This window comes from Lepisosteus platostomus, chromosome 2 (assembly GCF_059453375.1).
Source record: "Lepisosteus platostomus isolate fLepPlt1 chromosome 2, fLepPlt1.hap1, whole genome shotgun sequence".
Classification (NCBI taxonomy): Eukaryota; Metazoa; Chordata; class Actinopteri; order Semionotiformes; family Lepisosteidae; genus Lepisosteus; species Lepisosteus platostomus.
In genome coordinates, this window is record NC_142612.1 from 31,306,641 (window position 1) to 31,331,563 (window position 24,923).

General features: G+C 43.6%; 2 protein-coding genes and 1 long non-coding RNA gene across 6 annotated transcripts in view; 1 reads left to right on the top strand and 2 right to left on the bottom strand.

Moving 5' to 3' along the window:
- Positions 1-1,584: 1,584 nt before the first annotated feature.
- LOC148676216 (uncharacterized protein CXorf38 homolog) lies at positions 1,585-9,386 on the bottom strand. 3 transcript variants are annotated; one of them, XM_088605027.1, is made up of 8 exons: positions 8,739-9,386; positions 7,352-7,486; positions 6,432-6,554; positions 5,444-5,593; positions 4,090-4,305; positions 3,508-3,664; positions 2,381-2,420; positions 1,585-1,796 (listed from the first exon to the last, which is right to left on the bottom strand). In XM_088605027.1, the coding sequence occupies exons 1-7, from the start codon at positions 8,946-8,948 to the stop codon at positions 2,395-2,397; spliced, it is 1,017 nt and encodes a 338-aa protein (XP_088461153.1). In that variant the 5' UTR covers positions 8,949-9,386; the 3' UTR covers positions 1,585-1,796; positions 2,381-2,394. The 3 variants fall into 3 exon arrangements, with proteins under 3 accessions (XP_088461153.1, XP_088461143.1, XP_088461160.1); XM_088605017.1 differs by having other exon boundaries at positions 3,508-3,667; positions 8,739-9,382; XM_088605034.1 differs by having other exon boundaries at positions 3,508-3,667; positions 4,090-4,260; positions 8,739-9,372.
- Positions 8,215-13,946, top strand: LOC148676217 (uncharacterized). The gene is made up of 2 exons (XR_015926271.1): positions 8,215-8,281; positions 12,893-13,946. It is a non-coding gene; the product is annotated as an uncharacterized LOC148676217 (long non-coding RNA).
- The window catches only part of med14 (mediator complex subunit 14), a 40,444-nt gene continuing 27,850 nt past the window's right edge, over positions 12,330-24,923 (bottom strand). Inside the window, exons 20-31 of one of the 2 annotated variants that reach the window (XM_088604995.1) lie at positions 24,398-24,550; positions 23,139-23,408; positions 22,218-22,361; positions 21,619-21,730; positions 21,161-21,292; positions 19,634-19,816; positions 18,840-19,078; positions 18,041-18,220; positions 16,959-17,066; positions 15,327-15,452; positions 14,225-14,414; positions 12,330-13,109 (exon numbers count right to left, since the gene is read on the bottom strand). In XM_088604995.1, coding sequence (XP_088461121.1) covers positions 13,036-13,109; positions 14,225-14,414; positions 15,327-15,452; positions 16,959-17,066; positions 18,041-18,220; positions 18,840-19,078; positions 19,634-19,816; positions 21,161-21,292; positions 21,619-21,730; positions 22,218-22,361; positions 23,139-23,408; positions 24,398-24,550 — 1,911 coding nt within the window. In that variant the 3' untranslated portion in view covers positions 12,330-13,035. The remainder of the gene's footprint in view (positions 13,110-14,224; positions 14,415-15,326; positions 15,453-16,958; positions 17,067-18,040; positions 18,221-18,839; positions 19,079-19,633; positions 19,817-21,160; positions 21,293-21,618; positions 21,731-22,217; positions 22,362-23,138; positions 23,409-24,397; positions 24,551-24,923) is intronic. The other variant, XM_088605004.1, reaches the window with a different exon arrangement.

The following is a 24,923-nucleotide window of genomic DNA, read 5'->3' on the forward strand; positions in this document are numbered from 1 at the left end:
AAGTTGGCAGAAGAGATGTTTTACTGACAAAACAAACAGACCAAAACAAAGCCTGATATGAAATCAAATGGACATCCAAGACAACCGTTAAAACAATACTCTTTAGCACCAGCAGCCATATCACTCTGCACCTCACAACTAGCAACCCACTGAAGCTCAGCAGGTGTGAGCCTGGTCACTACCTGGATGAGAGACCTCCTGGGAAAAACTAAGGTTGCTGCTGGAAGAGGTGTTAGTGGGGCTAGCAGGGGGCGCTCACCCTGTGGTCCATGTGGGTCCTAATGCTCCAGTATAGTGATGGGACACTATACTGTAAACAGGCGCTGTCCTTCGGATGAGATGTAAAACCGAGGTCCTGACTCTCTGTGGTCATTAAAAATCCCAGGGCATTTCTTGAAAAGAGTAGGGGTGTAACCCTGGCGTCGTGGCCAAATTTCCCATTGTCCCTTACCAATCATGGCCTCCTAATAACCCCCATCTATGAATTGGCTTCATCACTCTGTTCTCCTCCACACTGATAGCTGATGTGTGGTGAGCGTTCTGGCGCACTATGGCTGCAGAACTATTCCTAAGTGTCAGGAGTAAGTGACTCATATCTCACCTTGATCAACCAATCAGGGACTGGTAGGGCCGAGTAACCCACGTGGGACTCTGATGCCCATGGAACTTTCAGCCAATGAACGAGCTGAAGTTCCTCCAGGTAAAAACAGGCAACACAGAGAGCCTGAGAGGATTCAGTGGAATTCTGTGGACTTTTCTAAAGGGAATTCAAAGGAGAATTCCAGGGCAGGACGGCCCAGGAGCAGAAGGCTCCCAAGGGCAGGACATTCTCGCAGCGCGCCTCCTGACCATCCTGAGACTCAGCCCGGACAACCACGGAACGACCAGTGTGTCCGAGTGCCAGAACTTTCCTTTGTTCTAAGAGTCTAGAGTGGAGGTTGCCAGAGAGTAACCAGAGGATCCACCCGAGGTTAGCACCAGCAGCAAGCCTCGTGAACAGGTCGGAACTTTGGACAGCTGAATCACTATTCAGAACTGCTTCTTTGAGACGCAGGAGATCTGAATCCCCAGAGATTGGATGAATATTCAACTTCAATGCATTACAGCTCGAGAATTCAATTGTTATCCCAACCAGTTGATATCAATTTAATTCCTAAGAGTTATGTACTTGTTTTGAGTATGTAATGTAGAAGTTATAACCAAGTTCATTTACGAAACGGTCTAAATGAATGATATACTGTACTGAACGTATGTCCTCTTGATATATGTAACTCTTTGTAACTGACTGAATATATACCTTTTGTATTCTGATAACCCTCTCGATAAGATCTGTTAGGTTTATATGCATATTCTATGTATTAATAAATGTATCCTCGTGTATTAGTACCTGTGTGTGTGCGTTGTTTGAGTTATACCGCATGGTTGGATTCTAAAGCCATCAAAAGAATTAATTTTGTGATTTACTGCTACAATTAATAATTGTCCCAGTAAATGCCCAAGCCCTACAGAACTGGTGCCTTCAGAGAGCACACTACAAGTGTAAGCAATTATTATTATAATTATAATACACCCTGTATTGGGCAGTTCAAGGATTGAAAGACATTATTTATTCAGAGGAGCAAACATTGCAGAAAACATATTAAAACACCTATTTAAAGCTGACACGCAGTACAAATGTTGTCGACATCTGATACAGTTTCCCATGACAATGGTATCGATCAGGTACAGTTGAAAAATACTGCAGTATTCAGTCATGGATTGTTGGATGTAATCCAGAAGATTGTTCCACAGGTCACCTAACAGTAAAAATGCCCAAGAAAGTATTAAATTATGCCACGTACAATTCAGGGATAGGTGCATAAAGAAGAAAATATGCTGTGCAAATGAGGAATTATACAATGCCTTGAGTCTCCAAGTTATTGGACAGCTCATACAGTCTCATTTAAAATGAGCTCTTTTTATGCAAATTTGGACAAACTGCTATTTCACACCATGATTTACAGTAGGTACCACAATGTTGAGCTCTCACACAAACACACACTTGAAAGCCGAGCAAGGAGATTATGTTCCAGCAGGGATTTTCTCACTCTTATGTACAGTATACCAGAGCTCACACAAGCAATGTGTGATCAGTTTAGCAATTGCCTACAGTTTGGCGTGATAGCTAGCTTATTGGTTATTATTGTAGCCTTGAGCAAAAGTCCCGGACTCGCCTGGTACAGGAACCAATGCAGAGCCCAGAACAGAGTGAGCATCTGGCTTTTATAGGACGGGGGGCAGAAACCGGAGGCAGGTGCAGGGAATGAGTACTGAACAAGGAAGAGCTGGAGCGTCCTTAAGAGGAGGGGTTTACGATCGTGACAGCATCTGTACATCTTACCATATCTTCTTCAGTCATTCTTTATCTAGCGGAGCACTACCTAGAAGACAAGACAGCATAAAAACCATACATTTTTATTTCAAATTATCCAACTTTATAGCCCCCTATATTGAGTGGCTCTCAATGCTTAAAGTAAAGAAAATGAGCAGTTTAGTCAGTGTACTTGGAAGTTGCAAATGAGTGTTGTTTATTTCTTTCACTTTTATTATTTCTGTAGATTACAAACCCTGGCTTATTCTAAAGAACATCTGGTCGCTACATCTTGCTAGGCATTCTTTCTTTTTGGGTAACAGACACCTAGAGCGTACTTTGAGTGTACGAAGGGGTGTGTTCGAGTGTACGAGTATACGAACTCCAGAAAGCACCAAGGGACAAGCCTGTCTCCAAGGATGACCAACAGACAGCTGAGCCTGAAATACTCTACCCCTCTGGCTGACAACTACATGCCATAAAAGCATCAAGTGATATAATACTGATTCACCTGATGCATATTCTGACAACCAGTCATGTCAGGGGTGGCACGGTTAGTACTGCTGTCCTGCAGCACTGAGGCCCTGGGTTCAATTCTGGACCTGGAGTACTATGCGTATGGAGTTTGTATGTTCTCCCCATGTTTGCATGGTTTCTTCCAGGTGCTCTGGTTTCCTCCCACAGTCCAAAGACATGCTGGCAAGTTAATTGGCTTCTGGGAAAATTGGCCCTGGTGGTTTCCGTAAGTCTTTTTATTGCAGCTGGGCCACAGACAGCAGCCTCTGCAATCAGAGGAGACTGGACACATTTTACAACATGCTAAAGCGTTCCTAAACCAGGAACCATCAGGGATCAGGATTGGTTATACCTACACATTACACCTGAGCAAGCTTTTCTGGCACAGTGCTTCACGGTAAAGAAGAAACTATTTGGCTTTGACTTAGATTCAGTGCAGAATAAATAGGTTTGTTAACAACTCAAGAATTGTGTTACCAAATGTTACTTCTTTTCTAACACTATAGGATGCTTAATAGAATATCTGGAATTTTCCAAAATTCTTAAGAAGTGACTCCAGGTAATACAGTTCTCCACGCAACATAAAACTCTCTGTCAGACACAGTTAATAAATCCTATTAATAATTACTAAAGCTCTTCACCTGCTTCCTTGCCTCGGTTGTCCTCACTGTCTTTGTATCCAGGCTTCTGCAACTCCAGTTCTAGAGACTGCAGGTCCTGGACCTCCGCCTGAAACCTCTCCTCCAGATCCCGGTGGCTCTGCAGAAAATCCCTGAGCCTCTGCAAACCCTCCAGGTTCTGCTGAGGGGCAACACAAAATCTTCAATGAGCAGTTGCCTGTGCATATTACTCTACATTACCCCTTATATAAAAGTTTTTGACTGCAGTGTGATTCTTGAATAGAAACTGCTATCCAGATACACTGAAGGATATGAGATCCATTAAGTACCATGATTGAGTGAAAATATAATAGTGCCTTGTTGAAAACTGGGTTTTGTAGAAAGCAAATCTTGTGTGACCAAAAGTATTATTTAAAAGCAAGTTTCACGAACATATCCCATTTATACAATGTACAACTATACTATAAACATGCATGCAGTACTCGAGTCTCAGTAAGGAAATAACTGCAGGACCCCAGCGGAAGGACAATGCACTGTGTTTGTGCGGTGTGGTTCTCAGGACACGCTGGGTTTATGTGTGTCTTGTGTGTGTAGTGGCAGTACCTGTTCAGAAAGGGGGTTCACTTCCCCGGAATAGAGGAGCACCTCCTTCACACTCTCCCTCAGGAGCTCTGTCTCCGCCAGGCTGACGTGGCCGAGCTCTGGAAACGCGCCCTCTGGCCCATCGGTGCTATCCGCTCCAGGTATTTGAACTGACCAATCCACAGCCATTATCTGCACACAGGCAGCAGCACAGGGTCTCAGAGCACAGGCACACACCTGCATACTTTTTAGTGTCAGGGTATCTTTCTGATATGCAAGATTTTATCAAATGCAAGAGGTATACAGATGCCATTCAAAACGAGCGGGGTATGCTGCGGTACAATGCGGTGGGCGTGTCTCAATACACCGCAATATATCATATGCAAATTAGATTATGTTAATAGTATCTGGAATCACCTTGTAAAACCGGCAGGTGGAGCTAATAAAGCTTAACCTCTCCTGTACAGCATTAGAGCTGTCACCAGAAAACACCCGCTTTCGAATCCCGATCACTGCTGAGGGACAATCTTTATTCAATTAAGAATTTAAGTTGTATACTCTTTAGACTTTTACATTTAAACTGTGTATTACAGCACGTTAATCATTATACATTAAAAAGTTGGTATATTTTATGAAAGCAAGATTGCTCAGTTGGACAAAAGTACACAACCTACCACCTTTATCATAAATATTTTAATTATGCAGAAATATTTTATGCATCAAAGTTTTTACGGAAGATATTACTAATAGTATTAAGAACGAATGACCTTTGACAAGCTGTAAACTCAAAGTATTACCCTCGTCCACATTCTTTGTAACAGTCTTTGTAAACGAAAATACTTTATTTTTTCATTTACAAAAAGTAACACCTCAACATTTCGTTGATCTGATCAAGCATTTGTTTCAAATCATACAAATGCCTTTCACATGCTCATAAAAGATATTAATTTAGAAACATAAACATATTACTGTATGTAAACTGTACTGTATATGGCTGGTACAGTCCTTCAGACGCGTTATGCTCCTTCTCTTTTTATGCTCAGCTACTAAAAATTCCCTTTAGTTGTAAAATTCCATATAAATATTCAATACTAAGAGGATTAAAATGTGCACAGTAAAGAGATTAAATGATTAAATCTTTTCACTACCGACCAATGCACCACAAGTGCCCCTGTCGGTCATTTTGTCCAGCCAATCACGTACTGTACTGCGGTACGGCGCGGGGGTTCGTACGTAGTTGTGTGCGGTATGGGTTTGTACCGCGAAATTTGAATGGCTACATCTGTAAATGTTTTAATTAAGGGTGCTACAGCATTTTCAGCAAGGCTCTATCATGGCCTTGAGTTTCACATTAGCGGCTTCGTTGACCACTTACCTCCTTTATCTCTCGGCCAGCAGTGTCCATCTCCGGAATGTATCTCAGCTCCAGGAGCAGACCTTCCAGGTTCTTTTTGTAACGAGCCATCCACTGGGCAGACACCCTCATCTCGCACGAGTGCATCAGCTCGTTCCGGCTCTTTATCACCTTATTCGGCAGACAAACGAGACAAATTGCTACTCAGCACAAAGTCATTGCCAACGTTGCCCACCTGAAAAGCATTACCAACATATAATGAACCAGAACAGAAATGTATCACTCCTTTAAAAGATATTGATGTCACTTTAATTAATTGATAATTTACGACTCGTCGTGACTCAACCTGGGGACTTAGACTGTTAGATACATTTTAAGTTGAAAATAAGATGGGGATCAGATCACATCTGTACAAAGTGGAGTATTTACACTCTCTGTTGAATGTATACCGTGCATCAGACTGTGCTGTTTATGCATGTGCGCTCTGAAGAATGAAGAAGAGATAAGAGAGACGCCCGGGAAGTGAGATAATAATATCATTTTCTTGTTTTTGTATGTTTTTGCAAACTATGCAGTCTAGTGGCTTGACGTAGGCTTTGTGCTCAAATGTATATAAAGATGCTGCCTGTCCTTTCTCAGTAAGATAAGGGCCATGTATTTGGTAAGCTGGCAGTAGTAGATGCCGTTATTTAAGATATAGAATGTCAAGCCTGGGAAAAATCATGAAAAGCCACAGAAACCAAAGACAAAAAGGAACTAATTTAGGTGGGTGACTGCGTCAGCATGCGTAGGCTGCAAAGAAACAAGTAATAGGTTTATTCCATGCTGAAAAAAAAGAAGAAAGAAAACACAACGTTTCGGCCGTGGAGCCTTCTTCAGATGTGAGAGAGACAAGGCAGCAAGCAAAGGTAATGTAGCAACATTACTACATGTGAATGTTGTAATGAAGGTTGTCTTGTGAACACAAGACACAAGAAGGTTGTCTTGTGAATCCCACACCTCTACTCACCTCTCTGACCTGCTGCTGGTCGAGGAAGCTGAAGTGATCGCAGCAGCCGAGGAGATTGAGCAGCGCGGCAGCGTCACACTGCCCAGGCCCGGTGCTGTCCGCCTGGCCGCGGGGCATGTAGGCCTGCAGGGGGAGAGCAGATCTCTTACCTCTCTGTGCTCCTCCACAGGGACAAAGGTGCCCTAAAAGCCCTACAGGTTTCTAAAATAACTAGCAAGAAACAACATCTCTCTCTTAACATAGCCCCCCTCTACTGTTATTACAACTCGCTGTCGCAGGAAGGCTGGGAGTATCGCTAAGGATAACAATCACCCTGGTTCCTCACTTTTCTCCCCCCTTCCTTCTGGTAAGCATTATAGGAGCATGAAGGCACGAACGCCCACATTCTGAGATGCCTCGTTCCTGCAAGCTGGCAGATTATTGAATTCTACCTGTACCATTGACTCAAACCGACGTTTTCAAACCGTCTTTTTATGGGCGCATTTCATCGTACTTGAACTCTGCACACTGATATCAGTCCGTTGGCACAGACCAGGGGCAGTCAACAGGTATATAACGCCATTTGGACTAATTAAGCAATTAAAACATCAATCGGGTAATTAACTTACCAGAAGGTTCAAGGTCCTTTAATGCCAAAACTGAACCACGCCAGGTATTTGTATAACAAAACAGAGCACTTGGCAGCCCTGGCTGCAAGATTAATGAGCTGGCTTTTGTGGGACATATTCTTGAGTACGAATAAGTAAAAATACGTGAGAATAAGTAATAAAAAACTGAGAATAAAAGTGACAATAAGTAATAATAAGCAGTTCATTGCACCATACGTATTTCATTTCACTTGTGAATATGACAATTAAACTGAATTGACCTGAGATTATCAGATAGGGATTAATTTTGAGGAAGGATTAGCTAGACTGTACCTTCGCGAGCTCCCAGTGCTGAGCAGGCCAGAGCCAGGGCTTGCAGTTGCCCCAGTTAATGTTCGCTGCCCTGTAGGAGTGATGCCTGAGGATCTCCCTCTTCCACTCCTCACACAGCCCGCAGACGGAGTGGAGCTAGAGGCCGGAGGAACACGGTGAATGGAAAAAGCAGTAGATCCAAACTAAAGAATCAACAGGCTCGAAAAACAAAAATCAGTTCCAAATCAAATGGGAGAATATTGAATGAAGATAAGCGGAGTGGTTTAAGGTGATATGGTTCACAGAGCTGGGACCCTGCATTCAATTCTGGACCTGAAGCGTTATCTGCGTGGAGTTTGTATGTTCTACCTGTGTTTGTGTGGGTTTCCTCCAATTGCTCATTTTTCCTCCTACAATCCACTGACACGGACATTTTTTTGTGTATTGTGTCTTGTGCCCATTGCTTGCCAAAAAAGGACTTTATCCAGACCCTACAATGGATAAAGCAGATAGAAATTGGATGGATTGTTTTAAATCAATGCGGAAATTTAATGTATAGTTATTCTTTTCTGATTTAGAGAGTTATCAACATTATTTAACATTGAAACTTGGGAAATGGAAAAATATCTGTAGCTCTCGCCCGGTGATATAAACGCACGATAGTGATAAACAGCAGTAAAACCAGAACGCAAATTCATACAGTAAGAGACGCCGAGAGATTAGATCATTCATGGTAGCTCAACAGACACTAACAGGCCATGTCCTAGTGCTACAGAAAGCCCGAGCAAAGATGTTTCATGACGTATCTGTCTGCGTCACCGAAGCTCCTATGTCGCCAGGAGACCGAATGTGACGCCTTCACTAAAGCCTTTATAAGGCGCCCCCTCCCCCGCAGCGAGACAGCAGAACTTCAGAGTGGAAGGTGCGGCATCGTTCAGAATCGCTTTGGAGGTGGGTACTAAAGATCTTATTACAGTCATCCCAGCGATCCTGTGGTAAAGGACGGGGCTGTTTAAGAAGCGCTGAGCTCTGTAAACGGTGCACTGAAGCTTTCCAGGGCTCGCACGGCGCCTTGGTTGTTAGCGATGCTGCATCGCAGCTCTTGTGTCACGGGTATAGTGTGCCCTGTGTACGGAGCTTGCATGTTCTCTCTTTCAGTACGCTAATTTCTTAAATCAGTGTAAACCCTGTAAAATGACGTTAACAGGTGATCTAAAATCACCTCCAGACTGCTTTTGATGTTTGAATAGAACAGTTTTTGAACACTCTCTACCCTCTACAGTACTACATAAGCCTGCTAATTAACTACACGCATATTAAAGTGCGAATTGATGCATATCTCACTTTAAGTCTGAAAGCGCGCTGTTGTTTGTCGCTCGACAGACGCATTTTTGCATGACTAGCTCACCTGGTTGCCCGTAGGTCGGCACCCGTGTCTGCAAGTGTATCCCCGCCGCAGTACGGGGTTCTTATCGATCAGCCTCCCGTGGAAAGTCTTCGTCTCATTATTGACGAACCCGTGCAACCCGTCTCTCAGCTTCAGAAGGCAGTAGCCTGCCTTCAGCCAGTTTTTGTAACCGATGTCATTGAGACGGGCGCTTAATTCTTCGTGTACCATCGCAAAAGGGAGTGTTCCTTCAAGACCTGAGCAGGATGATCGTTAATAAAACTCCAGCTATCTTAAGGTTTTTCGGCAACGGTTCTGCGGAAATTCCCTGACAGGACAACAGATGCCCGTCTCCGCCTACATAATAGCTAGCACTGTTTTAACAACTTCAGATCCGCAACAAGCCTGCATTGAGCCCTTCTCCAGCCTGGTGTTTTACGATAGGAAGAGACTTTTCTTTTTAATAAACCTTGGGGTAGCCAATCAGATTCCGAAGTCCTGGCAGGAAAACAACGTAGTACCATTGGCTTCTGAGACACTTAGACAACTTTCATTTCATTTTCACGTATAAAACTCGTTCGGTTTGCACTTAAACTGTTTAGGATAAACTCGTATGTATGTTATAGAATATTTCTACTTATTTCTTTGAATGTTTTAAAGGTTCCTGGGTTTTAGTATCTACCGTCTTACGATCTTTGTTGTGTGTCATAATTTTGTCAGATGAAATGGATGATGGGATTTGTAGTTGTAGCTGACTCCACTGCAGAGAGAGACAGTGGGTAGAATTTGTTCCTTAAGGATCTAACTTTATAAGCATTTTTAATTCTTAGAAAGGAATTGAAAAGCAAACCGTCTTTAGTTTTTGTGAACGGTTTTTCAATTTTCAGTCCTACAACGAAACTTAACCATACCGGATACATTTATGATTCTCCTCATTCATTATCAGGCCTGGAGAGATTACTTATCTGAATATCAGGTTACTATAGAGTCTACTAGATCCACCTACTTCTCTCACATCATTGAAAATCACCAAAACAACCCCAGACATCTTTTCTCCACCATCAACAGACTGCTCAAGCCAAACTGCCCTACCACTGCCTCATCACAACTTTGCAACACATTCTTAGATTTCTTTAGTTCTAAAATTGACAACATCAGGCATCACATTCTCTCCACTACGCATATCATTTCCATACCTCCTCCCTCCTCATCCAACTTCTCTGGTTCCCTTCTCTCCAGTTTCTCTCTTCTTGACTCAGCATCCCTCAACAAACTAGTTACACGCATGAAACCCACCACATCTATTTTAGATGCCATTCCCACCACTTTATTCCAGTCCTGTTTCTCTTCTCTCTGTCCCATTGTCCTCAATATTATACATGAATCCATGAGGACTGGCATTGTACCAACGGTCCTCAAAACTGCTGCCATTACCCTTGTGCCAAAAAAGCCTAACATGGCTCTCGACAATCTTAACAATTTTCGCCCCATCTTCAACTTACCCTTTCTCTCTAAAATTCTCGAACGTGCTGTCACACTTCAGTTACATAACCACCTCATGACAAACAACCTTTTTGAACCCCTCCAATCTGGCTTCCGTCAACTTCACAGCACAGAAACTGCCCTGGTCAAAGTCACCAACGATCTCCTAATAGCTTCTGATTCTGGTACTCTTTCCATACTCATCCTTCTTGATCTCAGTGCTGCTTTTGACACTGTTGACCATAACATCTTACTTTCTCGTCTCGAGACTGTGTTTGGAGTTTCTGACACTGCCCTCAAATGGTTTAAATCTTACCTCACTGATCGCTGTCACTTTGTCTCTCTCAATGGGTACAGGTCTGAAATTGGTCTTGTCAAGTCTGGTGTCCCCCAGGGCTCAATACTGGGCCCCTTGCTCTTCAGCATTTACATGTTCCCACTTGGTCAGCTTTTAAGATCACATGGCCTCAGCTTTCATTTTTATGCTGACGATACTCAAATATACATCTATACCAAACCTGACAATGATGTGGCTGTCTCTATTCTATCTAATTGCATCTCTGACATAAAAATTTGGATGACTCAAAACTTCTTTCATCTTAACTGCAACAAGACTGAAGTCATGCTTATTGGTACCCCCAATCAACTTCGTAAAGCCAGTCCTGAACCCTATCTGTAGATGGCTCTGTACTTGAGCTTCAATCAAAATTGAAAAATCTTGGGGTTATATTCGATTCTGGCTTAACATTCAACCCACATGTGCAGCATACTGTCAAAACATATTTTTTTCACCTTAGAAATATCCCAAGACTACGCCCTATGCTATCATTAACCGTGGCTGAAAAGCTGATCAACATATTTATATTCTCTCGAATTGACTACTACAATGCTCTACTCGCTGGGGTATCTAAATCTACTCTGAACAAGCTGCAGTATGTCCAAAATTCAGCAGCCAGAATCCTGACCAGGTCTAGTGCAAGTGTTCACATTACTCCTGTCCTGGAGTCCTTGAATTTGGCTTTCGGTCAAATTCCGTGTAGACCTTAAAATCCTCATGCTCATCTATAAGGCTCTGCATGGCTTGGCACCTCAATACCTGTCTGAACTATTATCGCCCTACACCCCACCTCGCAACCTCCGCTCTTTAAATCCTGCCCTCCTTACTTTCCCCCAAGCCCGTCTACATTGTATGGGTGACGGGGCCTTCTCCCGTTATGCCCCCAAGCTCTGGAACTCTTTGCCCAAGGATATCAGAGAGTCACCTTCTCTAAACTCCTTCAAATCCAGACTCCTTCTTCTTCAGAAAAGCCTTTACTTAACTGGTTCCATTCTTCACCCCTCTGCTCTTCTTAGTACCACCTTCCATGGTCTCCTTTATTGTAATTGTTGCATTGCTGTAATTGTAATTGTGTCTTATCTTGTGTATTCTTATTTATTATTGTCATCCTGTAAAGCGCTTTGAGAAGACACCTTTAAAGGCGCTATATAAAAAAGTTTATTATTGGACAAAAATATGCCATGACAATTCACAATGCAAATTGGAGTGGCATTTTTTTAATTGATCCGTCTTATTTGCTGACGGTGACCTGCGTTGTAACGCAAAATGTCATTGGAGTGAAAATTTCAAAGATAAAGTCACAAGTTAAAAAGTATAGGCGCTTAGGCATTTCCAAGTCTACCCAGACTGCTCTTAATGGTAAAATTACATTTAAATGATGCACATTTTGGGGGTGGAAATGAGTTATGGATTAAGTGGGTCACTACAAGCAAAATACATACACTAAGAGCAATGTTCCTACACTTCAGTAAAAGAGATCTCACACAGTATGTGGCAAATCGCATATGCATAGTTAAATAAAGGTAACAGTATCGAAGACTAAAACTTTATTTGAACGTGTAGAAAACACTTCTTGGGCCATCATTAGAAAGAAAAATATATTTTTGAGCAACAAAGGTGAAAGATCCCTGCACAATCTGTAGAAATATCCTCAATCGGCGGCTCAACTTCAACATGTAACTTCATTGGCCCTTTCACAAGAGCAGTCGTGAGTTCAGGGACCCCGCACTTCCCAAAGCACAAGATGGCACTGAAAATGATGGGTCTGGTCAAAGATCACACACGAGACTGGATTTCTTTGTCTGTTTATTAAATACCCCTCCCTCCCCAGGGGCTATAACAGGCCTCGGATTCCTTCAAGACAGAAATCCACTCGTAATAAAATACAGCTTAATTATAAAGTTTGTCACAGATTTACAGTATTCAAAGGGGCAGGTTTGAATGTAAATGTTTAATTTAAGCCATGACATTTAAAAGAAAGACATTTAAATACAGTACTAATAAAGAATGCAATATTAAATACCCCAGACATCAGTGTTGCGGTTATTTTAAAAAAAGGAATTCGAATAAAGTTTCATACAAAGAGGATATCAGGCTGGATGTTTCTTTGAAACTGCATTAAAAACAAAATACGGCTGCAGGTAAACAAATCAAAACCAACTATCACATTTCTTTTCCTATTTAAGAAGTGCATCTCTGAAAAAATAAAATCTTACTTTTCATTTAGCTCTTTGAATTAGTTCAGACATGGACTGCCTCAAGAGAGGAGACCATTGATTTGCTGTAGAATTTTATTTTTAAAGTGTTCTATGGCTACTTTTTCATTAATACATTTCTTCTTTTTTTTTTTTTAAAGTTGCCATATGCCGACGCAGCAAAGTTCAAAATCTGAAGTCTGAGGAACGTGGAATTATTTTAGACATCAGTTTGCCCGCTATGCTTGACGCCCTCGGATCACTATGGATTCAGAGTCCAGTTTCTTGAACACCACGAGATGTGCTACGGTCGTCCACCAGGGGGCAGTGTGAGGTTTGCCATCAGTTCATGAACAGACGCAAATATCGTGCATTCACCTGTAGGAGACAGCAAACAGACCAGTGATACAATGCCAGCGGGCTATAGTTGCAACAATGTTTATACACCGCGAAACTCTAAAAGGAACATTATCAGTCTTTCTCCTGTAAGACCGATAGCTGCACTGATATTCTAGATAGGAACAATGAAACTGAAAAAGATTGGACGTGCATTTCAATCTAGCTGTCTAGCTAGTACAATACAAAAGTGCATATAGAACAGCAGGCATGTCTTTTACCCAAAGGGATATGGGAGTGTGGAACAAGGTACACGCATGCAGGGCGGTGATTCTGTGGCTAAGGATCTGTGCCTGTGGCTAGAAGGTTGCCGGTTCAAATCCCGCAGCCGGCAGAGGAATCCTACTCCGTTGGGCACCTGAGCAAGGCCCTTAACCCCAACTGCTCCAGGGGCGCTGTACAATAGCTGACCCTGCGCTCTGTCCCCAGGCTCTCTCCCTATCTGTGTGTGTCTCATGGAGAGCAAACTGGGGTATGCGAAAAGATAATTCCTAATGCAAGAAACTGTAAAGGGTTAATAAAGTGATATTATTATTATGATGCTGTCCAAGGTACTTTTGTCTTCCTTCAAGAAACACCTGAATAAGATCCTTGGATCCATAAAATACTACCAACCAAATTAGACGGACTAAATGGCTTCCTCATTTGCAACTGTACGTTATTTAATGAAGACAATAAATCTGCAAGTAATGGTTGCTCTGGGAAATCTTTTCACCTACACATCTGCTTCAGTGCTATGAGGAGCACGCTTCCATTAGCATCCCTGTCAGAATGTCTAGGCTTTATGTTTTAATGCTCAAGAATAAAAATCAAATATTGCTTTGTGCAGTCTGATCCATTTTGTGACACTATCTCTGGATTACAGCAAGTTCTGTTCTGACTGTGATAGGTATTATCTCAAACAGGTTTGGAGCAATGTGAAAGAAAAAATGTCGTTATGTGTAATAAATGTGCTTGCTGGTGATTTCTATTGACCCCTCCCCATCTTGTAAAACAGCCAGTGATTGAGGTGGAGAACAACGGGTGAAATAACTAATCAGTTAATCCAACCGCAGGCTGAGGGGAGGAGGGATGTGGCGATGGGACTGCACACTCACTCTGCCGGGGGGGGTGCATCTCGTTGAACCTCTTGAGGATGCTGCTGACCATGAGGGCGGCGGCCCCTGAGGAGCTGGGCTGTCTGGGAATGTCCGCCTGCTGCGTCAGCCCAGTGGCCATGTCGTAGACAATGGGCACGATGATGCTGATGGGCTCCTGGGGGACGGGCAGCCTCTGGGTCAGCTGGAGCTGGGGGGAGACAAGAGGAAGGCAGGGAGGGATATGAGTGGAGGAGACTAATGATCTTCACCCCATGTTGCAGCTTCTCTTTCCTAGAATGTCTACCAGAATGACACTTGGCACCACTGACCTTGCCTTCTAAGAGAAAAAATGCACCCCGGTGCATTCAAGAATCACCTGAACACTTTTACTAGTGGAACCAAACACTTGGGCTTGGAGTTCTTTAGACTGACACCATTTAGAGAAACGATGGTGAAGGATGAGTCATCTAATCATATATTTCCACTGCTACACCACCAAACACAAACATGCACAACCTGGTGCGATGATACATTTGTTCCTGACTATGGTATCATGTCCCTGTTGAGGAGTTCCCAATGGGTTGTTCTGGATGAAAATGACAGCTCGCATCCCCGACTGAAACTTGAAGTCAAAGTGATCTGAATTTGCTCGTCTGTGTTGCACAGCACTTCAAATTACTGCCCAGATATCACCATCCTGGAGTGGGAGCTTCCGGCCCAGTTGCCCTTTGCTGCTGTTTCCCTTCCATTTCCATGCTGACATCACCTTGGTCACTGTTGTATGTGAAACATCTGCAGGTTGAGCTGTCTTGGTCACTGGAGCTTGGTCACACAGCCAGGCATGTCCAACATTTTAAGCATGCTGGGATGTTGTTTGCTTATTTACCACAAGAGCCAGAGCTGTGTGGAAGCCCTTGCTTTGGTGTGCCTCATTGACTTGGGTGTTTCCCATTTTTATTGTACGCTCCCTGCAACAGTGTTAAAATGGAATAACCTCTAACCCATTGCCTTGTTCAGAAACCTCTCCACCAATAGCTGGATATGGAGGCGGTGGGGAGGTTTTTATACTGTAGCCCAGTCACTGGATCCACGGAATAGCTGTCAAGGCTGATTTACTTACGAAGAACAACATTTTAGACTTGAGCACCACGGCGATGGTCCCGGGAGGCGCGATGGGCGGGGCGCTGGGTGGGATGGTGAGGCAGAACTGTACATTCCACTTCAGTTGGGTGGCCTGGTCTGGGAACTGGGTCAGAACAGAACGCAGGACTGATTTAGTGCCAGGCTGAATATCCCTGGATGTCCTATTTCTACAGGACGTTTCTAGTCTCTTAACTACTACTTAACTAGTAGTTAAGAGACTACGTTCGATGTTGACAATCTAAATAACTTGACACTATCACCAATTCTAACTCTTCATTACCTAACTGCACTTTTAGGACGCAAAAGGCTACAAAGTATTAAAATCGCAACTTTGTTACATTATCAGTAATACAGTTGACCTTTTTCCCCCCCAAGAAAGTCTAAAGATTAAGTGAAAATTAGCTTTAAAATATTAGCCCTCATTTTAAATGTGACATTTCTGCAGTAAAACAACTGTACAATTTAGTTACTTAACAATGGGAAAAGTATCTGCACATGCACTTAGCATCAAAAGAAACTGCATAACTGCAACAAGTTCAGTGATCAGGATAATCACCCTTGCCGTAGCAGATATCTTACAGAATGGAAACCAAGTTAATTTTGTTGAGTAACATTTGTCATTGATTGGCTGGGAGTCTACTGTGAAAGTCACAGGCTCTATACAAGTGTAAGGATTATTTATTCGGAACATCTGGAAGCAATACAAGCTGTACGCCTGCATTGCAAGCTTTGCGCCAGGATGCAGATGCTGTCCTGTAGGATTCAGTACTATTCTTCTCATAGAGCCCGGTCTCTGAATCCAAAATGCCACACATTGTCCTAGATCATCAAACAATGTGCATCCCCACAGGGTTCAGGTGTGGAAACGGTCACATTCCCATCTCCACACAACTTTGTCCTGCTGCAGTGTTATCATATTAGGATGAGACCACAGGAAGATCAAACATGTGAGGTAGCAGGACTTCCTGATACAGGGCAGTCAGGTGGTCATCACTCACTACAAGTGGAATTCCATACTCAACAGACAGCCCTCTCAGATTGTCACACTTGGATTATAATGAACTGATCTGGAAAGGGTGTGATGACTCATGGTCTCCCCATAACTTCCTTCAATCGTTCACTCATCATGGACAGACTGTTTAATTGGAACATCTTGCCACATCAGAAATTCCTAGCTGTGGAACATCCCAAAACAGTCAGCACTGTTGCTTTTTAAGTCTCCAACATATTGACACAAAGGCATTCATCTCTTGATAAGGGAAGCATATTTCCTGTTTCTCTCTTAATTTGTTGAAAATCAAGCCTAGTGAAATCAGCTTGTCACCTATGCCAGATCAACGCTAAGACAATTAATTGCCTCACAGTCAGTCAAAAACATATGTTCAATAGCCAAAATCAATATGCTGTATCTAAAAACATATATGCGTAGAATGATATATGTTTTCTGTTTGATGATGAACAATATATATTTAAATTTCTCAAAAACTGGCTTCCTTTGTTTTGGAAAAAGCAGATGAACTTACAGTACTTTGCCAGTTTTCCATCATATTATCCTATGAAACAAACACGTGGGAAATGAAGATTTTTACCTGACAGCAAAAGCACTTACCAGCTCCAGTTTCATGATGCGTACACAGTCCCTGAGGATGTGTGTGGGAGCCCCTAGGAGCTTGGTAAAGGCATTTAGTGTGTTGTATTTAAAGGGTGGTCCAGCAACCTGTGAGAGAAGGAGAGAGACAAATAACAGAGCATAAGACACAAAGTTCTGGCCCAAGACAGAAATTCCAGCCCAAACTGCCTATGATTTGGTAGAAGTTCCGCTAACCAGTTTTAACGAATTACTGTTCTAAGGTTAAGATATTTTTGTCCAATTCTCCAAGTGGTTCACTTCATCTTCCACTCATTTTGATTCACAAAGCTGCTCTGTGGTGCTCAAAGCAGCATTTTCTTGAACCAAGTCACACCAGCACACACTCCATACTACATAGTATGCTATGTCTTTTACAGCTTATTCATCCTGTACTTGCTTTGGTCATAAATGGGATTAATCAATTTGCTTCAAATCCTGACCGATTAATCCATTTTCAACTTTTTTTTCCAAATAACCATCTAAACATTTTTAACTTTTTCTGCACCATTTTATTAATGGCAAGGACTTCAAACAGGCCATACAAACATAACTCACAAAACCTAAACTCTGATATGATATACACAGTTAGAGGAAGATTTAATCTTAACAGAGGGGAGCAGGATCATAGTCAAAAGACTGACAGAATTTTAGACTGCTACACATTTATGTTTTACATGACCTTCCTGCAAAAGCATAATAAATGCTGAAATGTCTATATATAAACAAGGACTCTCATCACTTTATTTACACTAAAGAACACTAAATCAAGGAGAATTTGGCCACTCAAAGGAAAGCAATACAGTATTTAGTATTAAAAATCTGACAAAACTAAATTACACTCTGCCCCATAGAACAAAGCATAAAGGAGGGAAAAAAGGAGGGAAAAAATGCTCTAGTTTTGGAGCTTGGCGGTCAAGAACGTTTATTGAGCCACACGCATAAGCCCAGTAATATTTCACATTTACGGCCTACAGCTTTGCTCTCTGGAATTTTTCCCCAGGTCTCCAATGCTGCACAGGAACAGAAATCCCACCACTCACGAGCACCGCCTGCAGTCTTACCCTGGTCTCAAAGAACTTCTCCAAGACCTGCAGCTCCTCCTGGGACCAAGGCCCTGTGTTATCAGGGGTCACCTTGAGCTGTAGGGTCTGGTAGGTCTTGGGGTTCAGGGCCACTCTGCATTTGAGCACATCCGTCTTGAACATGATCACCCCTGGCTCATTGGAATTCACGATCTGGAGCTACAGGAGCCAGAGGGAGAACAGAGGGTGTAGGAACATGACAAAGTGTTAGAATAATTTCAACAGGCAAAAGAGCGAAAACAGGAACTAATCTATAAGCTACTGATCCTGAATGTGAGTTAGGGCTCTCCCACCTTAGTGATATGCACTAATAGTCTATTACATTCTTCTTCAAAGTCAAATAATTCATTTATAATGGGCCAAGAAGGAAGAAGAGCAAACAGAATTAACAAGAAACCAGTCACACTTAACTAACAAATCTGTTTAGGGCCACTTTATGCAAACACACTTAGAAGTCATCGTCTTCATCTTGCACCATCTTTCAAATGCATTCTGAAATAAGATTCATAGACTCATCACGGAGAAGGACTGTCACAGTAAGAGACAGCAGGCCCAGAAAGCGTGCTCTGCCAGCAGGATGGAAGAGGAGCTTGCCTAAGGATTTAGAGCTAGAGTACGATCTCTTGTTAGATCTCATCTGTTAGATGCAACACCACACTCCCAACAGCGTGGCACAGGATGAGAAGACAAAAAAGGCGATGGGGCCCTGGGTAACGGAGACGGGCGGTTTTCTGGAAGGCAGACGCGGGGGGGGGGGGGGGGGGACAGGGCCGCTTACGTTGGGCTCCTGCTGGATGATCCTCTGCAGGTGACGCCTCATGATGACCGAGCCCAGGAAGCGCTCCAGCGGGGAACACAGGTAGCTGCCAGCCAGGCCAGGCACCAGACAGGGGGTGGGCGATGGCAGCAACAAGACATGCAAGGCACTGTGCGTCAGGATGGTGGGGATGGAGGCCGCCCAGGAGCGCTGAGGTAGCTTACGAGGAGGCGGCATGTTTGTCGGCATTGCCTGGGAGCCTGGAACACAACCCCAAAGAAAGGATGTCACTTCAGGGGAAAATGTGTCCATGAAACATAAGATTTGTGTTCGGGGAAAAAATAAGGTCTCTCTATGATAGATTTCATTTAATATGTCCTGAGGAATGTTAATATACTCAAATAAAGTGGCCTTTATTCGCTTCACTCCCCTTATGCCCCCTGAATGGTACATTTGGAAAACAGAAGAATAAGAGGCTGGTGTCTCGGACAGGGCGAGAGCAGTCATGTGCTCCGCATTTCTGCGAAAGCCTCCGGATTACTGTGACCCTCACAAGGAGGAGGAGCTACAGCCTGATAACCGAGTGGAGGGGGCTAGTTCATGTACTCCCAAACAAAATCAACAGAAACTAGCCATGCCAACAGGGGAAATCAACAATAGTCAGCAATGGTGCTCGACAGGCTTTACTCATTGCTTAAAGCCCTCTTCGGCTTAGGGGAAGCTATCCATCACGAGCGACTGCAGGACATGCGAGTGCTACGCCCAGCGGTGGAGAGGCGTTTAAAGACGCCCAGCTCTGGTCTGCGGAGACTTACTCGTCCCGGCGCGAGGGGAATGTGAGGCGTCAGGTATGGGGGAGTGCAGGGAAGGGTTGGCTGGCGACATCCCCGGCATGCGAGCGGCTGGCGAAGGGCCGGACACCTGGGGCGAGCCCGGCCAGTTGCTGGAACGCTGACCAGGCGACATCAAGGCGTAAGGAGAGCTGGGGTCCAGAGTGCCTGCAAAGTGCAACAATAATTTCGCAACTCCCAACACCAAAATCAGGCAACTGGCACATCGAAGCTTTGATACGAGATATTTTTTTATAGCAGCTTCTGAGCAGAAGTACCCCAGAAACACAAACGCATGTGCAGAAAAGGTCCCCCACCTTCTTCTTAGCTAACTCTAATATAAGGTTCAGATGAAAACTTCTTCATTTACATTTTATGACGGTTTAAAAATTGAGCAACCAGCCCCTCGAACAGACTCTTACCTGCAGCTGTGTGAAGTAGTGGTTGAGGTTTTGAGCTCATAAATGAAAAGTCATGGGTTCAAATCCCAGGTGGGACAGTGGTGTTGTTGCATGTTACTCAGACTGCTTCACTAAAATACTCATCTGTATAAATAGGTTCAAATGTAAACTGATTTCTATAAAAATGTCAGTATTTATTACAGTATAATGCTCATTAGAATGTTTTCTGTCCACACAGGAAAGAGCAAACTGGCCTTTTCTTACTCCCAGGATAGCTGCAGAATAAAAACCCCAAATGACAAGCTGTTGAAAGATTAAGGGCTGCTCTCTGGCTCTTGTGGGCAGAAGGCCAGTCCTCTTCAGAAGGCCTCTGAGAAGAAGAAAGACTTCAGCCCACACTCTTAAAATATCTCCACAGAGCTTTCTCCAACCACAGAACTAGCCATTCAACCACTTGGCCTCTGAGCACTTCATGAAATATGAGCTGGGAGATAGCAGGACATTTTGACAATTCAACGTCTTAAAGTGGCCTCAAATGTATCATCTGCATTTATGGTGAAGAGAGTAGAGGTAGAGGAAGCGAGTTATTAAGTAATTAAGTGGTAAAGATGGATTTTTACTAATTTTTTTACATAATAACAGCAAAGGATTCAGCAGACAATCACGCAAGGAGAAAGAAAATGTAAAAAAAATTGTATATTCATACCAATCATTAAAATAGTCATAACAAATTTCCTGCAGCATCAATTTATGCCGAACATTTCCACTAAAAAAAATGGCAACCACCCTTTGTTGAAACAAAGAGCAGAAATTAAGTTTGCGCGACATATTAGAATATAACAAAATGAATTAAAATACTTGTCATGAAAGACCAGAATATGATGAAAAAGTATTTCAGAAAGTTTCAGGCACATTTTGTAACCAAAAAGATGGGGGTAAAGGCTGGTTGGAAATCGATGTCCTTGATTTTCATTCACTGGGAAGCATAAGCAGAGAGATCGCAAGTTCAACTACCGTTCAGCGGCGCGCTTTAAAAAGCACCACTGAGAAGCTGTATGCGGTGCAGAATCATGTACCGTGTCCTGCGGGCCTCGCCTTCACTTCCACTTACCGTGCGGGCTGGCAAAGTTGGACGTCTGCCCCATTGAAATCCCCAGAGAGGAGGGAGACGGGGTGGGGCCAAACGATGCCGGCGAAGGGGCCCGCAGCGCGCCGCTCGGGGAGCTGGCGGCGTGGATGGTCCCTGCACACAATCAACCAGTCGGCTCGTCAGACACCAGCGTGCAAAGTCACGTCAAACACAGCGGCTAGGCGGGTGGCTCCGAGCTGATGGCGGGATGTCTGGGATGGGGATGGCGAGACCGAAAGTATGCCTCTCACGAGGTGAGGATTCCGTACTCGCTAGAACGCATCCTGGAAATCGCGGCGTGGCTTCGCTTCATACAAACAGCAGGTGCGCTGCAGCCAAGCATATGGTTCTCGGCTCATGTGGGGGCTATGGTTTTTGACCAGCAAGCAGCTACCGTATTGCAGAAAGAGTAAACTGACCGGGGGGGGGGGGGAGTTTACCTGGGGACTGCGTAGGCATCATGGAAGGCGAGGGGGTCACTCCTGTGTGGTAGGAGGTGGGGGGCGACGTTATGGGGTAGACTCCTGTCCCACCTGCCTGCTTCCCAAATGGCTGAACACCGGGGGGAGAAAAGGAAGACAGCGACACAAGCTTAGCTTAGATTGCTTCACTGATTTAAGACTTACATTTCTGGGCTGTCTACCTTAAAAAACAGACAGCCGTAAAGAGAACCCCCAGACACATTGTTCCACTGCAGGCCCATGGCACAGTCTTCTGTATAAGTCTTCTGTATAAGAGAATGCCTTCCACAAAGCCTGAGTGTTTCAGATGCTGCTGCATTTGTCTCCTTTTTTTGCGCTTTATGTTGTACCTCCACAACGAGACCACCAGGTCTCATGGCGTTACAACCTCCCAGGGTTTTTACAAGCAAACAAACGTCTCACCAGTTTGGTCTAATCCCCTTCTGGCCGTTAGACCGGGGGGGGGGGGGGTTGACAAATTGCTGTCAAAGTGATACTCCAAAAGAAGCACAGAGGACAAAGCGTATTTTCAATAGAATCATTTTTAATGTAAATGGGGCAAAGCTGTAGGGCCTCACCTGGGGCTGGCCTGGAGGAGGCTGCAGTTGGGACATGAGAGCATCCATCACATCCACCCCCACGGGCGACGGGGGGTTGTCATCCTCGTTGACGGACCGTCGCCGGGCGTCCTGGTTACTGTCCACAAACATATTCAGGAATGTCTGGAGAGAGGCACAGAGGAGAGAGTTCAAGCTACTGGTCTCGAGGGGGAAAACGAGACACACTCACAATGACAGCACCCCAATTATTATTTATGCCACTTTCTTTCTATTTCACTTTAGTTACCCAAGCTACTAATAATGTTATTAGCGATCGGTGTGTGACCTAAAAAAAATGGATTTTAGGTTTTGGAAATCCAGAGAATCTCCTCAAGACACTTATTAATGCAAAGGCTAACAAGCTTTCCATGACTGATGCTTTAGTATTCACTTTAACGGTAAACATAATTCTTAAATCGACAACTTTTTTCTATACGCACAAGAAGCAGAACAGCTAACTTTGCTCCTCGCATCTACGAACCCCACAGGCGCACGTGGGAGAACGGGCCAGTAGAGACAAACTCCACCTCCTCGCCCACGTTTGAGCCACAGTTGGGGGAACCCCGGTCAAAGCTGACTTGTTACGTCACTCGGGTTGGAACCTATGATTACAGAGCTCAAGCTGCACTTGGGAGGAGCACCTTCACAGGTTGAGTCACTAGTGAGGACCCAGTTAATGCAATGCTTACTCAACTTCTAAATAAGCTGATTAGTCAGCCCTGGACCGGGTTGGAAAAATAAGGATTTCCAGTCCATGGATCAGTCCTGGTAAAGGAAAATGATCTCAGTCGGAAAAAAAAGGAGAATTTGTGAGAAAACAAAGGGGAACCTTTTCTGGAAGAGAAACCAACACTATAAGGTACAAAACAGACACTTGTACATAAACACAGCAGGCATCACCTTAAGACCAGGAGCAGGGTAGAAGCCCTCCACAATCTTGGTGTTGTCAAAGAGGCTGTAGGCCCCGTCGCGGATGGCCACCACGCCTCGGCTGCGGCAGTAGATGTCGATACAGTACATGTTGCGGAAGGCCAGGCGGATGTGCGTGGGAGACTGTGGCAGGATGGAGAAGCACTGGTAGGCCGTGTTGGTCCTCTGGGTCAGACCCAGCATGGGCACAGTGGGCAGCTTATTGATGGCATTGAGAGGACCCTGCGTGTCAAACAGCACCTGCAGCACAGCAGTGGGGGGGGGGAGAACAGTGAGCAGACTCCGACATCCATCGGCAACCACCTGTTTCACTGCCTCTGCCAGAGCACGGCCTGATTGTGACGATCCCCACACACTGCACAATAGGAAAAGCAATGACGCCTGGCCTTGGCTCCTGACCCAACTGACTGGAAGAAATCACCCAGTGGACTAAGACCTGTCACCCAGTGGACAGGAACTATTAAGGATGTTAAATGAAAGTAACTGTCAATACCAGTTTCATTTACAAAACACATAAGCAGGTGGCTTCCTTTCATAAGGTTGAGAACAGTGCATCAAAGAATTATCCTAAGGTATGGATAGTTGCAGATCAAACAAGCCATCTTATATGACTAAAATCTGTAGGTTTTCTGTGAAAATGTTTTTTTAAAATTTTTTGCATAAATTCACCACTGAGCTTCATGTAGGTCCTAGAGATATATAAAGGGCCAAAGGTTTGTTAGTTTTTCATAGAAAAGGGCTGGATCAAATCAGCCCTGATTATTAAGTGAAGTACTCACACAGCTAGACCTAGCTATCACTTTAACTGGACTGATTGAACTAGGGGTGTGTTCACTTTTTCACACGAGGACACTGGATATTGTTGGACGTTTGAGATGACCTCTTTTATTAAATAAATGAAACAAGCATAAAACTTTGGAGTTATCCGTTCACTCAGACTCCCTTATTATGTCACTAGAAAACACTTGAAACAACATTCACTGGGGGCAAATATGCAAAAATCCAGGAATCCTGAAATATGGTGAATATTTAATAATTAACAATTAATTATAATAATAATGGTTAATTGTTTGCAGAACTGTAGTACTAGTATAGAACATTCTAGAACTAGCATTATATATTCAAATATATGTAAGTTAGAACAAATCACCCAAAATAAATAACCATCTAAGCATGGTGGAACATCATTTTTAAGAGCCTTAGCTCCTCTGATATGAACAGGGCTGTACCTGCAGGAGCTGGACCACACTGGGTGTCTTATTGAACATTTCCTGAAGCTGATGAAGGATGATATTGTGACAATTACTGCAGCCTGAGTTGGGCCCCACAGTCCCCAGAGAGATGTGAAACTTCTGGGTCACAGAGTTCCACTGAATCGTGATCTGGAGAAGAAGAAAGATGAACAATCTGTAAACTCAAAAACAATGACGGTGCACACAAAACCATAACAGAAAACCAAATACGTGCTCTAAGCTACACGTTCAAGCACTAATCATGGGACCTAAAAAATGGGGGGGAGAGATCACAACAGAAATCATAATTCTGTGATCAGAAATAAATGATTCCTGAATCAGACATAACATTTTTAAAAGACAAATGGTTTACTGACTAGGCGGTTGCAAATATGTACATAGTGGAATGAAAGTCATTTAAAATAAAAACTCAGTTATTATTAATTAATCAAGAATCAATTAACTTGTCCTGACCTACTCCTTTTGAGCAGGTGGTCATACTGTAGTTACTGAACTGGATTTT